The sequence below is a fragment of the Crinia signifera genome, chromosome 9, assembly GCF_055691185.1.
Source record: "Crinia signifera chromosome 9, ASM5569118v1, whole genome shotgun sequence".
Taxonomy (NCBI): domain Eukaryota; kingdom Metazoa; phylum Chordata; class Amphibia; order Anura; family Myobatrachidae; genus Crinia; species Crinia signifera.
The window spans coordinates 1,935,326-1,953,064 of record NC_139225.1 but is presented as its reverse complement, the minus strand read 5'-3'; the positions used below and the strand labels follow the sequence as shown (position 1 = coordinate 1,953,064).

The window sequence follows — 17,739 nt, the reverse complement described above, 5'->3', positions numbered from 1 at the left end:
TGTGTGTCTGTGTGTATATATATATATATATATATATATATATATATATATACACACAGACACACATACATTATATTTATATACACACTTAAAGGGCCGCAAAGCCTAAATTAGAAAGCAAACCAGTATGAAGGCATCTTGTTATAAGCTGTTATCCCCTACAACAGGACCAGTATTCATAGAACAATCATGTTTTCCCAAGGGAATCAGGCGGTCAGAATGCCGGCGTTCTATATATCAGAGCCGACATCCCGACTGCCATCAGGCGTGGTTAGGTGTAGGCGGCGGGGTGCAGGAGTAAAGCTGGCCATACACTACTCTCCGAGAAGTCACAGTGGTGTATGGCCATCCCACCCCCCTTGGGTAGGTCCTGGGCCGCAGGATCCCTCTGGCATGTTATGTATCACATGCGTCTCTGTATCAGGATGCCGCAGCTGGACTTTCCACCACTGACATCCTGTCTGCCGGGTTATCGTATGTATCCTGTGTGTATGTATCCTGTATGTATGTATGTATGTATGTATCCTATATGTATGTATCCTGTATGTATGTATCCTGTATGTATGTATCAGGATGCCGCAGCTGGACTTTCCACCACTGACATCCTGTCTGCCGGGTTATCGTATGTATCCTGTGTGTATGTATCCTGTATGTATGTATCCTGTGTGTATGTATCCTGAATAGGGTATATCCTGTGTGTATGTATCCTGTATGTATGTATTCTGTGTGTATGTATCCTGTATGTATGTATCCTGTGTGTATGTATCCTGTATGTATGTATCCTGTGTGTATGTATCCTGTGTGTATGTATCCTGTGTGCATGTATCCTGTATGTTTGTATCCTGTGTGTATGTATCCTGTGTGTATGTATCCTTTGTGTATGTATCCTGTATGTATGTATCCTGTGTGTTTGTATCCTGTGTGTTTGTATCCTGTGTGTATGTATCCTGTATGTATGTATCCTGTATGTATGTATCCTGTATGTATGTATCAGGATGCCGCAGCTGGACTTTCCACCACTGACATCCTGTCTGCCGGGTTATCGTATGTATCCTGTGTGTATGTATCCTGTATGTATGTATCCTGTATGTATGTATCAGGATGCCGCAGCTGGACTTTCCACCACTGACATCCTGTCTGCCGGGTTATCGTATGTATCCTGAATAGGGTGTATCCTGTATGTATGTATCCTGTGTGTATGTATCCTGTGTGTATGTATCCTGTATGTATGTATCCTGTATGTATGTATCCTGTGTGTATGTATCCTGTATGTATGTATCCTGTATGTATGTATCCTGTGTGTATGTATCCTGTGTGTATGTATCCTGTGTGTATGTATCCTGAATAGGGTGTATCCTGTATGTATGTATCCTGTATGTTTGTATCCTGTGTGTTCGTATCCTGTATGTATGTATCCTGTGTGTATGTATCCTGTATGTATGTATCCTGTATGTATGCATCCTGTGTGTATGTATCCTGTGTGTATGTATCCTTTATGTATGTATCCTGTGTGTATGTATCCTGTATGTATGTATCCTGTGTGTATGTATCCTGTATGTATGTACCCTGTATGTATGTATCCTGTATGTATGATACAGGATGTATATCGGGAGCTAAGAGAGGTAGGAGGTAAAATAAAGGTTTTATGGAGGTTCTGAAACGTAGCGGGAGATTTGTCACATCTTTCAGAGAGATAAAGTAAAGACGTTGCTCATAGCAACCAGTCAGCTTCTGCTATTTTTACAGCTCAGACTACATGTTGATTGGTTGGTACATTATCTCCCCTCCCCCGTCTTGCTATATCTGCGGATTTAGGACAGCGCTATTGATAACAGAATACATTTTATTAGTTAGCCCACTTCAGCTTAATTATCATATGCAAAATAAGAGTCCTAATCGGCTCAAGTTGCAGCAGAATCTTCTATAATAGGATTCCGTGTTCTGACAAATCCTAAATTGTAGAACTCAGTGAAGCACGAACTCATCAGCAAAGATTAGTGATGTCATCAATTCAATTTTCATTTGGAATACATTTATATTAATAGTATATCATGCACAAAAGTGAGATCTATAGATTATGAAGGTAACACTCAGATTTGTGACATTTAATATATGTACAATAAATGCCAAATAAACATGTTCTCAGCCCCAAACATTCTGCTTGCACTGTTCACACAGTTGTGCGATTATCTGTAATGACTGACAGCCCCACCGACACAGTGTAAGCACACGAAGCTGCTGTTGCAATCAGGACAGAGGGGATCGGACATTACTCGGCAGTGACTGGCAGTGCATGCAGTAATGGTCTGTTCAGTGGCAGTGTTATGGAATGGGATGGGCATGATCGGGTTGCAGCAGCACAGTCATAGGCATAGCAGCCTGTGGTCAGGCGGAGTAACCGCAGCTGTTATTGGGCGAGTACAATGGTTATGGTGTGACTTATGATGGCTTCTAAGGATGCACCAATCAGTATTGCAGAGACACAAAAAGTAGGCGTCCCAGTTGTTGACTGCACGGTGTACACAAGGGGAGGAGTTTGTAGCAGCATTTGCATACGTAAGTCACAGAAGGCACGCACGAATAGACGCCGCTGTGTCCGACGACTCAGAAGTAGGCCTATAACAAGTCCACAGGATATAATTATTTGATCGAACTATCAAAAACTATTGGTGGGACTCTGTGTTACCACCTTGTGGAAAATAATGGTACATTAGTACAGCAGCTGTATAATTTTTTTCCCCTAAAATCCCAAATCTAGAGCCAAATCTAATAGGGTATTAGAATCAGAAAGTGAGAGGTTTTACATGACAAAATCAATCTGGTTTTATTTTCCTTGTCAATGATTGCTGCTTAAAAAAACGGTAAAACTCTCCCAAAATATCTAACTTTCCGATTCTTACACCCTATTACAGGGGCGGCCAGACCTGTCTTCAAGATCTACCAACAGTTTGTGTTTTTCAGGCAACCTGCGGATCTATAGTAGGAATGAATATTAGGCTCTAATTGGCTAATTGATGGATGGTTTGTAAGTGCACTTCCTGTCATGATGGTATAAAACCCCATCCAGGGAGGTGAGTGCTATACCTGGTGTGTGGTTGTTTACAGCGAAACGCGTCAGTAGGCGCAGAACTTCAAGGACAGCAGAGAACTACCACACCTACTCCCGTCCTGAACCAGCTCCGTTTCCATACCGTCTGGGTGAGAACCGTAATAATCCCCTTCATCAATCCACATCATCATCAATCCACAACCTCATCATCATGGGATGCTACCATCTTTCCACTGCCCAAGACACCACCAGCTGCTAATCCTTGGATTCCAACATCCGCATCATTGTGAGGTTGCCTCCAACTATAGGAGCCTGACATCCTCCAGCGGTGTTCCACGACCCACCAGGTATAAGACCATTCATGGTGCTGGGACTACACCTGCCCACAGCAGACCGAGCAATATAGGAATGATCGGGAGCTTTCCTTATTTATCCGAGTTACATTGCCGGATCCTCTGGCTCCTATGTAACAGGTTATCCGGAAGGGCACAATATTATTTTATTTAATGTGTTCATTAATTTTATGTGTTTTTTTTAAAATAAATAATAATTGTTGTAGCGAATTGACCCCGTTATATTCCTTAGCGCTCTAGTCCATTCCTTTGAACTGTATTGTATGTTTGAAAATGTGACAGTAATGACTACAGTTGGTTTAGTCACCCCTGTCCTATTACATTGGGCCCCTGGTATCTATTTTCTATAAGATACACCATTTACAATTCTTTGTATGACCTATGCCAGTTATTGTCCCATAAATCCACATTTTAGCAACACAACTGTTCCAGAAAATGTACGCAAATGAGTACACACCCAGCGATGACTCTAAATCCGTACAGATACCTGTATAAGTCTTCCCTGCTCGCTCTGCAGTGCCACCAGCTCTGATACCAGTCCATTCTGCCCTTTCCTTAGGCTCTCCAAGTCCACTCGCTGCCGGGACATCTGTGATACCATCTGTGACACTTGGTCCGCCAAGCCGGCTAACAGAGCCCTCTCCTTCCCCACGGCCACTTTCAGCTCCGAGTCGTGGTCAGCCAGAGCGGACAGCAGGGAGGACTGTAGCCCCTCTAGGCGAGGAAACGGGTCAGGGCAATTGGGGTCAATAAATATACTGATGTGGGAGCTGTCGGCCCTTTCAATGGTGACCAGTGCATTGGGATCTTCCATGTTGGTGGTGATGACTGGAGGAGGATCAGTGGAAGGAGCGTGGTAATGGTTCATGAACAAAACGGCTCCGGTGACGGTGACTGCCAGCAGGACAGCTACCGACAACAGCACTGTACATAGGATGTATCCACAGCTTGTCCTCTGCAAGAGAACAGAAAGAAATGGTCAGCAAGGTGTCCGGAGAACTGGAGCAGCATCTAAGAACAGAGTACTGATTCATATACAGAGGCGGTTACCGAGCATAGGTCACCTAAAGGAGGCTTCCCTCATTTGGGACCAGAGGCGTAACTTCGGGAGTCATCTGCCGACAGGCACCTGCTCCCAAGGGGGCACCTCTTCTCCCCTGTGAGTTTGAATCAGTTAATTGAAAGCTGTCAATATCCCATCTGTGGCTGACTCTTTATTCTAAACATAATTTTTACACCCTGTATTAGAACCCAGGACCTGTTCCACTAGAAGCAGACACATTACTCTTTGCTGCAGCATAGGATGCATGCAGATTCTATTTATACGTAGGTAATGGTTTTGAATTGTCAATTAATTATACATAGTCAGAATTTGCATACTTACTGTGTAGGAGTAAATATCTCTATCAGTAAGGTGTCTGCCTCCAGTGAGACAGGTCCCAGGTTCTAATCCTGGGTATAACTGCTAAGAAATATATTTGTTTCAAATAAATGATCATGTAAATAAATGTTGTGCAATGTAACAAGATATATAGAAATCATTTCTCTACTGTTCTTTTTTATATGTATATGGGGGGGGGGCAGCAATATTTATCTTGCCTCTGGGCAACTGGGATAAACATACGCCACGGTTTGGGGCGGACCAATATTCTTGAGAATGCCACCAATCACTGTGCCTGGAACCAGTGACATCACTGATGATTGGGGATTTTATCAGCTTGAAAATGATGGCATTATAAAAGATAACTTTTATAAACTAGCACTGTGTACAGATTCCATGCTTTCCCTGATAGTGCTGTCAGCGCAGGGCATCAAGGGAAGACGTCTACAGGGCAGATTCAATTAACTGCAAGGTTCTGCTGGGGAAGTTCTAGTGCATGAAATCTGCTCTTGTTTCTGCTCACATCCCATAGAGGTGTTAGCACAGAAACAAACAAGGTTTTACCTCCCGTATTAATTGGATGCGAGCGCAGCCACACATAGCGCAGGTCCCCGCGGCTTATTCCTTCTGCCCCTATATCTGCAAATCCATAAACAGATTAAGGTCTGCAATAACAATGTAGTCTGAAAGATGCAGAATTGGAAGTTCTCTAGATGGATATTACAGGTTGTCAATAAGAATTCAAATTCCCAATGTCTCTAATAAAAGCGATTCTTTAACAGTTTGGGGTCTCCTACCTCCTATTAGCCTGGAGTGCTCAGACACTTGCGTAGGCTCTGTACATCCTTGGGTATGATACGGAATGAGGAGCACACAGTACTACAGCCTTTTGGGATTTCTCTTTCATTTTTATGTGTTTCGTTCTAGACCCAAAACAAGCTGATTCCGCTCAGCACAATAGCAATCTCGCAGGGTAATGCAATATGCTGCTTCCATTAGGGACTCGCTGTGAGCGAATAATCTACCCTGAAGTGATTTCAAAGTTACAACAACTTATAAACCATTAAGTAGGAAATCCCTGAGGAAGTCATATTAAAGGCGCTCCTAAAATGTATTAATAGTTAACATTGCATTTTATTTCCCGCTGTCACTTACAATTTTTCTCTCATTCTATCTTTTATGCTAACTTTCTCCAGAGGGACTTAATAAAATAAGTGTGAGTCTCTACCATGGCATAATGGATCATTTACCAACTGGAAACATAGTGGACTCGTAATGTGCCATTTAGGAGCAAAAAAAAGGACCGATACCTTTTCTTTAACCCAAAGTTGAGAGCCAATGGGCAAGCGAGCAAGGCATGATGGGAAAATGTATCATGAGGTGGCTGATGTGTCATTGTGCAGTAGGGTTCCGGTGCCATGACAACGCGTTTCGCAGTGAAATGCGTTACCAAGGCCACACCCCATTTGTTTCGACAGAAAGAGAAGTGGAATGTGAGAGAGTCACCTACTACTGGATTCTCCAAATTTCAGAGTCTCCAATAAATTCCGGGAGTGTAAGCTAGAATCAGGGTACATAAACATGATTAGCGCATTTTACATATGCTAATTGGTCTACAGAACAGCCAATCATTCCACTTCTAGCTAGACAGATTTGCTGATCCACCTCAGAACGTATACATGCTGGACCCACCACTAATTACCTCGCCCTCACTAATTACCTCACCCTTTATTAATTTCAATATTTAACATTTTCTTGTAAAATACTGCTCAGTCTGAAATAAAGTGGTCTGGTTGATTGGTCGACAGTCAATAGGTCGATCACTTTTGGAAATATGTCGACACATGCAAAATGTTGACATGCCAATGGTCGGCACATAAAAATGTTGACATGAGCTTTTCACGATTTTTTCTGTTTTAAACGACTTCCCTGACAACTACTAGTGAGAACAGTAAAGTGTGCCGAGCGAAGCAAGCCATGCGAGGGTACGTGTAACACTAACTGGGGGTCCATGTTGACAGAGGTCTGCATAGACACCCAAAAAGTGAAAACATGTGTCTACCATTTCTGGTGTCAACCATTTCCATGTAGACATTTTCCTTGTGGTGAACTTTTGTCAATGTCGACCTTTTACATATGGCAACCTTTGCACTGTCAACCAATAGTGGTTGACCGATTGACTGTTGACCTAATTATTGTCTATCATTCAATCCACACCCAAAAGAAAGGATCCCCAAGACGGAACAGTATAGAGAAGTGTAGACAGAACAGTATAGAGACGTGTAAACGGAACAGTGTAACAACGTGTAGATGGAACAGTATAAAGACGAGTAGACGGAACAGTATAGAAACAACAGTATAGAGACGTGTAGAGGGAACAGTATAGAGACGTGTAGACGGAACAGTATAGAGACGTGTAGAGGGAACAGTATAAAGACGTGTAGACGGAACAGTATAGAGAAGTGTAGACGGAACAGTATAAAGACGAGTAGATGGAACAGTATAGAGACGTGTAGAGGGGACAATATAGAGACGTGTAGAGGGAACAGTATAGAGACGTGTAGACGGAACAGTATAAAGACAAGTAGACATAACAGTATAGAGACGCGTAGAGGGAACAGTATAAAGACGTGTAGACGGAACAGTATAAAGATGAGTAGACGGAACAGTATAGAGACGTGTAGACGGAACAGTATAGAGACGTGTAGACCGAACAGTATGGAGACGTGTAGACGGAACAGTATAGAGACGTGTAGACGGAACAGTATAGAGACGTGTAGACGGAACAGTATAAAGACGAGTAGATGGAACAGTATAGAGACGTGTAGAGGGGACAGTATAGAGACGTGTAGAGGGAACAGTATAGAGACGTGTAGACGGAACAGTATAAAGACAAGTAGACATAACAGTATAGAGACGCGTAGAGGGAACAGTATAAAGACGTGTAGACGGAACAGTATAAAGATGAGTAGACGGAACAGTATAGAGACGTGTAGACGGAACAGTATAGAGACGTGTAGACCGAACAGTATGGAGACGTGTAGACGGAACAGTATAGAGACGTGTAGACGGAACAGTATAGAGAAGTGTAGACGGAACAGTATAAAGACGAGTAGAGAGACGTGTAGACGGAACAGTATAGAGACGAGTAGACGGAACAGTATAGAGACGTGTAGAAGGAACAGTATAGAGATGTGTAGACGGAACAGTATAGAGACGTGTAGAGGGGACAGTATAGAGACGTGTAGAGGGAACAGTATAGAGACGTGTAGACGGAACAGTATAGAGAAGTGTAGACGGAACAGTATAAAGACGAGTAGAGAGACGTGTAGACGGAACAGTATAGAGACGTGTAGACCGAACAGTATAAAGACGAGTAGAGAGACGTGTAGACGGAACAGTATAGAGACGTGTAGACGGAACAGTATAGAGACGTGTAGACGGAACAGTATAGAGACATGTAGAGGGAACAGTATAAAGACGAATAGACGGAACAGTATAGAGACGTGAAGTTCCAGCAGTTCCCAACTGTTAAAAATTGTTAAGATGTGGTTTTAATACCGAGGAGGATAAAAAGTGTATATAGTGTACACCTGGGCTGGTCAAACTGGCCCTAGAGATTTACTAACAGGTTTCCAGACCACTTAGCTGTTGCACAGGTGTCGTCATTACCAAATGTTACATTTTTATACATGTGCTGCATTCAGGGGTAGATGTAAGAAGCAGTGATAAAAGGAGGTTTCCCATGGCAACCAGTCAGCTGCTATGTATAGTTTTATATTATGCACATTATAGCTGTTACTTCAGTGCTGATTGGTCGACTTCTCCTGCTTCATACACCTACCCCTCATTCTACAGATCCTCAGGAGGCCTGGAAAACATGAACATGGTAGATCTCGCGGACTGGTTTGGCCACCCCTGGTGTACACTATGCAATGTAGACTAACCAGACATCTAAAACATAGGGGTGTGATGGTCTGACACTAGACTGCAATCGGAAAAGGACTTTTTTAAGTACACTATTCAATATATTAGACAAGAAGTGTCGTAGAACTTTTTCTAGAGTTGTGAGACGTCTCGTAATAGGAGGCTAGCTGTCACACTCGTGTTCTTCTGTGACTCTCAGATAGAGAGGATGTCTCTCAATGAGGGCAGCAAACTGCAAAGAGGGGGTGTCTCTGTTCGTGCTGTTGCTATCAAGCAGCCTGCTCCATGTATCTCAATGTGACATGTCTCATTAATACATTTATTGTCGCTGCCTGCGGCTGAACTGTCACACTGTCATATCTCCATGTGTCTCCCTCCCACAGGTGGTCTCCCCTTGAACAGAAAGCATCGCTCCCTCAGTTTTCATTCTCCGCTGCTGCTGGCGGTGTTTCTACATGAAGCTGTGTGAGCCCCGGTCTAACCTCTCCTTGGCACAGGCAGCCAGAATAGGTAGGGTTCTGGAACGTCTCCTTCTCTCGCTCACACCTCCCACCTCCCCCAGCACCTGTCCCTCAGGCAAGGTCTCCAATTCCATTGTCAGGTCAGCAGCAGCGTAAGGTCACGAGGTCATGTGCAGAGGTCAGCGGAATATCAGGCCTGGCGCTAGCCTCCAGAGCAGATTCACGATAATCTGGGTTCTATCGATGGAACAGCCAAGAGTCTACAAATAGCTGAAATGTAATGGGTTAATGATGGAGAAATCAGAGATTTCACCACTGCCCCCCCCCCCAGATCTTTCTGGAGATTGGGGTATATGTTAAGTGGCGAAAGGCGAAGCTGCAGATGGGCGCCGCTACCTATGGGCCTCATTCAGCACGGAATGCAAAAGCAAAATCTTTCTCTAATTGGCAAAACCATGCGGCAATGAGGCGACCTGCTGCCCGTCACAGTCTTCCCAGGCAGGTATACAATATTCATAAATAAGTAGCTGCGGAATGCTGGGAGACTAAGCATCTGTATCATACGTGTATCTGTGTCACACGTGTATCTGTGTCATACGTGTATATGTGTCATACGTGTAACTGTGTCATACGTGTATCTGTATCATACGTGTATCTATGTCATACGTGCATCTGTGTCATACGTGCATCTGTGTCATACGTGTAAATGTGTCATACGTGTATCTGTGTCATATGTGTATCGGTGTCATACGTGTATCTATGTCATACGTGCATATGTGTCATATGTGTAACTGTGTCATACGTGTAACTGTGTCATACGTGTATCTGTGTCATACGTGCATCTGTGTCATATGTGCATCTGTGTCATACGTGCATCTGTGTCATACGTGCATCTGTGTCATACGTGCATCTGTGTCATACGTGCAACTGTGTCATACGTGTAACTGTGTCATACGTGCATCTGTGTCATACGTGCATCTGTGTCATACGTGTATCTGTGTCATACGTGCATCTGTGTCATACGTGCATCTGTGTCATACATGTATCTGTGTCATACGTGCATCTGTGTCATACGTGCATCTGTGTCATACGTGTATCTGTGTCATACGTGCAACTGTCATACGTGTATCTGTGTCATACATGCATCTGTGTCATACGTGCATCTGTGTCATATGTGTAACTGTGTCATACGTGTAACTGTGTCATACGTGTATCTGTATCATACGTGTATCTGTGTCATACGTGCATCTGTGTCATACGTGCAACTGTGTCATACGTGTAACTGTGTCATACGTGCATCTGTGTCATACGTGCATCTGTGTCATACGTGTATCTGTGTCATACGTGCATCTGTGTCATACGTGCATCTGTGTCATACATGTATCTGTGTCATACGTGCATCTGTGTCATACGTGCATCTGTGTCATACGTGTATCTGTGTCATACGTGCAACTGTCATACGTGTATCTGTGTCATACATGCATCTGTGTCATACGTGTATCTGTGTCATACGTGCATCTGTGTCATACGTGTATCTGTGTCATACATGCATCTGTGTCATACGTGCATCTGTGTCATATGTGTAACTGTGTCATACGTGTAACTGTGTCATACTTGTATCTGTGCAGGCCGTGTGTGGTTTCATTGATCGTCTTACTGATGCAGGTGCTCCTGATAAATAATGGATTTGGCCAGTTAGGATTGTGACACGCAGGAGTGGCGAGGGGGACACAAGGGGAAATGTATCACACCTTTGACTAAAGCTGGCCATACATCAGAAAGATCGATCTTAAGATCGATTGCGCTCAGGATTGTGTACAATTTTCCTTGAAATCCCCGGCAGTCCTTGGTGGTTTTTGGACACACAATCTACACACAATCCATCTTACAATCAGTCATACAATCCATCTGATGATTGATTGTATGATTTGTGTACACAAGATGTGCGCACAATCTGCATACAATCCATCTTACAATCAATTGAGATTGTATGATTGGGTACAATATCTTTCTGATGTATGGCCACCTTAAGAGATAGAAGGAAAGTGCAGAAATTGTTCAGTGCAACCAAATAGGATAGTAACTACCATGTATCTATCATAGGGCCGTATTCAAATGATTAATCGCGCTGATCTCTCGGAAGATGGGAGATTGCAGAGCGATATTCAAGGTGATATGCGCTACGGTAAGGGCACAGTTAGGTGTGGTCATGACATCTCTGGGCATGGTTAAACCTTCCTGGCATATGGATGTCCCCAGAAAAACCCAGACCTTGGTACTCTCCCCACCCCCCCTCCTCCCTGCATTGACCACTATACTCCCAGATTTATGCCAGTATGCCTGATTGTTCTGCCAACACTTTGCAGGGCAGGCTTATCATACACGTGCAACTGTGTGGTGAGAGATGGGAAAGACTCCAGAGGTGCACTGTGCAAAAATAAAAATAAGATTAAACTTCTTGAGTCCCCGCCCCAAAAATCCCTAATTACCCGAATTGAGTAATCTTGTGTGTGACATGTGGCAATCTTACGTGGCTGAAGCTTTCCATTGCATAGGTCAGTGTAGGCAGGGATATATACTTACTGCTGAAGTGCCACCAGCAAGGGCAGAGGGTAGTTACTAGATTCATCCTTTCACACCCACAACCATGAACACACGATGCCAGGGGGAAGAACAAGGTCAGTGGCCTTGCACTGTGACTGTCCATGGCACCAACTATTGCCTTTCATAGCAAGGTGATGAGTGAAGCGAGCCACTGTGCCCGAAGTGTGGCAAACGGAGCGAGATCACGACAGGTCATTTATTTCAATTAGTTTTACTAAAATACTGTGAAATGTGGGGTTTTCAGCTGGCAAATTCACACGGCTCACTGTGAATTCCTTACTCACATACCAGGTTCCGGTGAGGGATCTGGGCTGCTCCTGTGACCGCCATGCAGTAAAGCAAAGTGGCAGCACCGGCGGAGGTCACAGAAGCAGTGAGCCTTGATGAATGGCAGCCCTGTTGGAGCTCCCAATCCATGATCACCGACATAGGTGAGTATGATCAGCGGTGTTGGTGGGGGGGTCGCGGCACACGGTGGCAGCCATAGTGCCGGCAGTGCATGCATAGCGAATGATTTTTCATAGAGATGGGTAAAGTGACTCACTAAAGAGAGCGGTGATTGATGTTTGTTTTATTTACATTTCAACTGATTCTAATAATGTAAAGCCAACTCCGTACATTAATCTCACAGGTAACTGTTATTTTCACTTATTTTTCTATTTATCCTGACACTTTTTTGTAAAGCAATGCAATACTCTCCGGAGTTAGTACATCTCAGCTGCCACAGGTGGCAGTGCTGAGCTCAGACATGGTGTGGAGTGGACTCTGCGGTGCTGGATGAACTACATTGCCCTGATGAGTCCTTGCAAGTAGTTCAGTTCAGTAGTTCAGTGACTTCAGCCGTTCACGGATTCATACAGATCACTGACTCATGAGTCAGTCAGTGCAGTTCCTCTAAGCTACCATGTGTGGCGCTGCTGTGCTCAGGCAAATGCATTGTATGAAAACAAAACTGAACATATTAACGATAGGCCTCCAAGAAGAACTGAAGAACGACCATTCACCGCTTAGTGAGCAACATATCACTCGCTCTTTTAAAAGAACTGTTCAAAAGAACCGGCTCACTCACGAACAAACCATCTCTAATTTTTCACGAATGCTGCAAAGAGCCATGGCAGGGACAGCGCTTCCTCACAATCTCTGTCCCTGCATGCGATAATTGTGTGATGTAGTCAATTATCCGCATCTGATAAATCGTCCCCTAAGTAAGAGAAAGAAAAGCACATGAGGGAAGAGGGCCCTGCGTCTGAGAGCTTACACTCTAATAGGGAAGGGACACCAGTGGGGTAGACAGTGAGCATACGGTACAGATGTCCTCTCAGACTGCGGTACGCATCCTCCGACCTTTTCATACCCCCACTATCCATGTCGGCGTGGAGTTGAGAATAGAAAGTGTGGCGAACGCAGCGAGCCACCAAGCCCGAAGCGTGGCGAGCGGCCGCGGAATACGAGCCCGAAGCCTGGCGAGTGCAGCGAGCCCTGCGAGGGGACGTGGAATACATGTTAAGTAATCCGTGTCCGCTCGCCATGCTTCGTGAGCGTGTTCCGCGTCCCCTCGCGGGGCTCGCTATGCTCGCCACGCTTTGGGCTCGGTGGCTCGCTGCGCTCGCCACACTTTCTGTTCTCAACTCCACGCCGACGTGGATAGTAGGGGTATGAAGGGGTAGGAGTAGGGTAGGGGTAGGGGTATGAAAAGGTCGGAGGACGCGTACCGCCGCTCGCCACGCTTCGGGTTGACGTTGATCGTCGGGTGGCGTTAACAATTTGGGGGGGCCATTTCACACTTCAGGGTGGGTATTTGGGGTCTGTGGGCCATTTAACAATGTTCTCCAAATCGCGGTAATCGCGTCGGTCGCATTGCATGCGATTTTTTGGCCGCATGCGATGCGACCGACGCAATTTTTTTCCTTGCGATGCCTAAGATCAAAATCGTGGGCGCCGTTCTAGAAAACAAGTACCCTCATCAGTATCAAACACTCATTTCCCAAAGTGCTCCGCAGCGACACAGATGGAGCCGAGTCAGCTGGAGTTAATCCATCTCCAAGGAGTTTCTTGCCGTTTACCTCCATTGTGGTTTTTGGGGAGAGCTTCGCCATGTAAACCGACTCGCCCTGTTTCCTATTATGCCCAAGGTGCGTTGAGTAATCCTCTGGACCCTGACTTTACTGTAGCAAAGACACTGAAACAGCGCCGTGAGTGCGCAGCCTGAGGGGACATCGCATTACATTTAACGGTCCTCTCAGTCATTCTGTGACGCTCAACTTACTGTTATCTGGGGCCTGAAGAATCAGTGCGCCATTATTATCCTATAGCATACACTATATACCCAATACATGACAATTCCGGGGTCCCTAGAGACATGGGGTTGATGTATCAAGTGGTGAAACAGTGAAGCAGTTGCCCAGGGCAACCCCTCAGCTATTACCTATCAATGTATAGAATGTACTTGAGTTAAAGCTTGTTGGTTGCTATGGGGAACTTCTGCACAGTCCCCTTCCTCACCCTTTCCACTGCTCATAACCCAGGGGTATGGGTCGTTAGGTGCCAGTCAAAAAGGGTGACCATAATTGGTCGACATATCAAAAATGTTGACGTGCAGTAGGTTGACAAGCAAAAAGTTGATGTTAAAACGGTCAACATGATTTTTAAATTATTTTTTTGGTGGTGGTGTCTGTGTCAACATAGGTTGTCATAGACACGGTATAAAAGTACTGCGTCCCCTCGCATGGCGTTCAGCGCACTATTTCATTCTCCCGCTATGCGCACTGGGATGGTAAAGTATGAACAAGTTCTGTTTTCAAACAAAATCATGAAACACTCATGTCGGCCTTTTTCCATGTCAGCCTTTTTTTCTTGTGTGGACCTTGTCAACTTTTTTCACATGTGAACTTTTTGAATGTCGACCAATAGTGGTTGACCTTTTGACTGTCGACCTAGACACTGTCCACATCCCTAACCTAGTACCACACTTGTTCTCCCAACGTACTGGGCGAGTACAATCTCTCACCCACAATCCTCTGCGCCCCCTCCCTGTGACCTCGTGCACCTGAGGTCACAGCAGTCTGTTGCCCAAACCAGCCGACGGATCATTTCCAGCACTTAGAAAGAACAGTCATGTACCAGCCTCGGCACAGAGAGTGCACAACGTGGATTCCCCGCCTCACCGCAACGTACTGGGCGAGTACAATCTCTCACCCACAATCCTCTGCGCCCCCTCCCTGTGACCTCGTGCACCTGAGGTCACAGCAGTCTCTTGCCCAAACCAGCCGACGGATCATTTCCAGCACTTAGAAAGAACAGTCATGTACCAGCCTCGGCACAGAGAGTGCACAACGTGGATTCCCCGCCTCACCGCAACGTACTGGGCGAGTACAATCTCTCACCCACAATCCTCTGCGCCCCCTCCCTGTGACCTCGTGCACCTGAGGTCACAGCAGTCTCTTGCCCAAACCAGCCGACGGATCATTTCCAGCACTTAGAAAGAACAGTCATGTACCAGCCTCGGCACAGAGAGTGCACAACGCGGATTCCCCGCCTCACCGCAGCTTTCAATGCATTTACTTTATAGTGCAGTCATTTAATTACTATAATGAAAAGACTGGGATTTAGTGTACAGAAGTCATTTATTTTTGTTACCACTAGCAAGTAATCCTGCCTGGCACAGAGCCCGCATTACCATTCTGTGCCTTTTCCGCTAGGGTGAGTTGGCTCTGGCAGTGGAAGGGTTAAATCGCTGCGAGCCCTGAAGGGCCTTAGGTATATCCTATATAAGTATATAGAAGGGACAGAGCCGCCAGTGTGTCAGCCATGCATAATCAGATGGCAGCAATGCTAATGCCCGGCTCTGCAAAAAGTGCTGAGATTTTGTTGTTTCTGTGAGTGACAGCAAGTGGTGTAATATAGCAAATTATCATGGACGGATACACAAGGAAATGATCGCGCGTTACGGGGGAGAGAACGATGCATACAGGGGGGATAAATGACCTTGTACAAATCACTCAGTCCTGACAATTCTCATCCATAAAGAAGCACGGATCAGAGATGAGTGTGACACGTACACCGACTCACTACTGCGCTTAAAGGGAACGGCAACCTGTTACTGAGCGGGTGTATCTCCAGGTTATGTTCCTGTATATGTGCCGGGATCACAGGTCTGAATACGTCCCTGATGGTGGGGGTCTGTGAAGGCGCGATAATCCCCCCCTGCAGCGAGCGTCTCTGAAAGTGTCGTGGATTTTAGTTTTCATAACAAGCTGAGGAAAATCCTTCGATGGTGAGTAACCATCGATGGTGAGTAACCATCGAATGATTTTTCCTCTGTGCGGGCGCATGTGATCGGAGGTGAAAGCGTACACAACTGCTCGCTAGGCAGCCTAGCAAGCAGGTGTGAATCGGGCCCTCGGCTCCCAACAGATGTCCTATATATACAGTAACCAGCGTGTCCATATGGGCCCTGGTATGGTCTGAATGTGGCCCCATCCCTGATGACGTTGTCTGCACGCGTGTGATTATGCGCATGTACAAAGCACCTGCAACAAGCGCATTTGGCGCATTTTTCTTTGCCTGGGCGCTGAGTGACCGGCAGAGGGCGTTCCGACAGGCCCGCCCAGCGTTTGATGGAAACGCCGGTGCCTCCGAGTCACCCCAATGCATAACTAGAAGGGCGATTAACCTCTGGGCAAGATGTATGAAATACGTTCCTAACTATTGCTAATTGTGCACGTACACAGGATGACGATTATACAGCATATCAGTAATACCGGGTATACTGTAACCGTGAGGGAACGCACACAGGTAACTTACACATTCTACTGTAAATAACCTTATAGGTTTGTGTTATCTGTGCCGTACTTACTGGACCTCCCAACAGCGGAATAGTGGTGTGTGACCATGCGCACATTGGGGTTCCGCCTCACTGGGATTTTTTTTATATAAACTTTTTTTATGGCAGGTGCGAAGAAGTTGCATTAGGTTAGAAGAATGTAGTGTACACATATACTACACAATTTGTATTCTTATTCCGCAGCCTTTACCTAAATCAGAGAGTTGCAACACCCACAAGCATGAAACACGAACAGCCCCCGTTTCTCTGCTCATGTGCAGCAATAAACAGCCCCCTCTCCCTCCTCTGCACCCTTTATTTGGAGATCATGTTCAGTGTTAGAATGCATAATGCAATAATTAAAGGCAGCAAAGGCCTAATTATTAGACCCTTCATGCATAAACCATAAGGGACCACAACCATAAAATGCACACACAGCGCTATGTAATTGTATAAATATGTACACAATCAGGGGGTTATTCACAGGGCCGCCAAGAGAAATCCTGGGCCCCGGTACAACAACTTCCTGGGGCCCACACGGACGAAACTGACCCGTTGTTACACCACTGCTTCCAAGGTGGATACAGGGACAAAAATTTACACTGTAATGCCTATTACACATGTCACACACCCATTACATATTGTACCACATGCCATAGTGCTCATTAAACTTTATGCCACACACCGTAGTGGGCAGTACACATTATGACATACACCGTAATACCTATTACATATTTTACCACATGACATAATGCCCATTACACGTTATTCCACACACCGTAATGCTCATTGCATATTAGGGGGTTAGCATTCTCGTTGCCATGGGATTAACCTGCTCTGCAAGGGGTTAACATTCTCTGCCAGGGGTTAACATGCTCTTTGACATGGGATTAACCTGCTCTGCCAGGAGTTACATGCTCTGCCAGGGGTTAACATGCTCGTTGTCATGGAGTTACAGTACATGCTCTGTCACGGGTTACATTCTGATTTCCAGAGTTGGATCTCAGCCCCAGCAGCATGCAGGGAGGCAGCAGACATAGAGCAACCAGCCACCCACCTTCCACCTTGGAACACAGTGACCTGGGCATGGGTGGGGAACCAGGTCTGGGACTGCTGGGCTGGAGACATGGCACTGGCACCTG

At 45.4% G+C, this 17,739-nt stretch overlaps 1 protein-coding gene across 3 annotated transcripts in view; it reads right to left on the bottom strand.

Moving 5' to 3' along the window:
* The window catches only part of FIBCD1 (fibrinogen C domain containing 1), a 94,204-nt gene that overhangs the window by 27,557 nt on the left and 48,908 nt on the right, over window positions 1-17,739 (bottom strand). For all 3 annotated transcript variants that reach the window (XM_083160868.1, XM_083160867.1, XM_083160869.1), the window contains exon 3: window positions 3,890-4,357. In XM_083160868.1, the coding sequence (XP_083016994.1) occupies window positions 3,890-4,357 (468 nt within the window). The remainder of the gene's footprint in view (window positions 1-3,889; window positions 4,358-17,739) is intronic.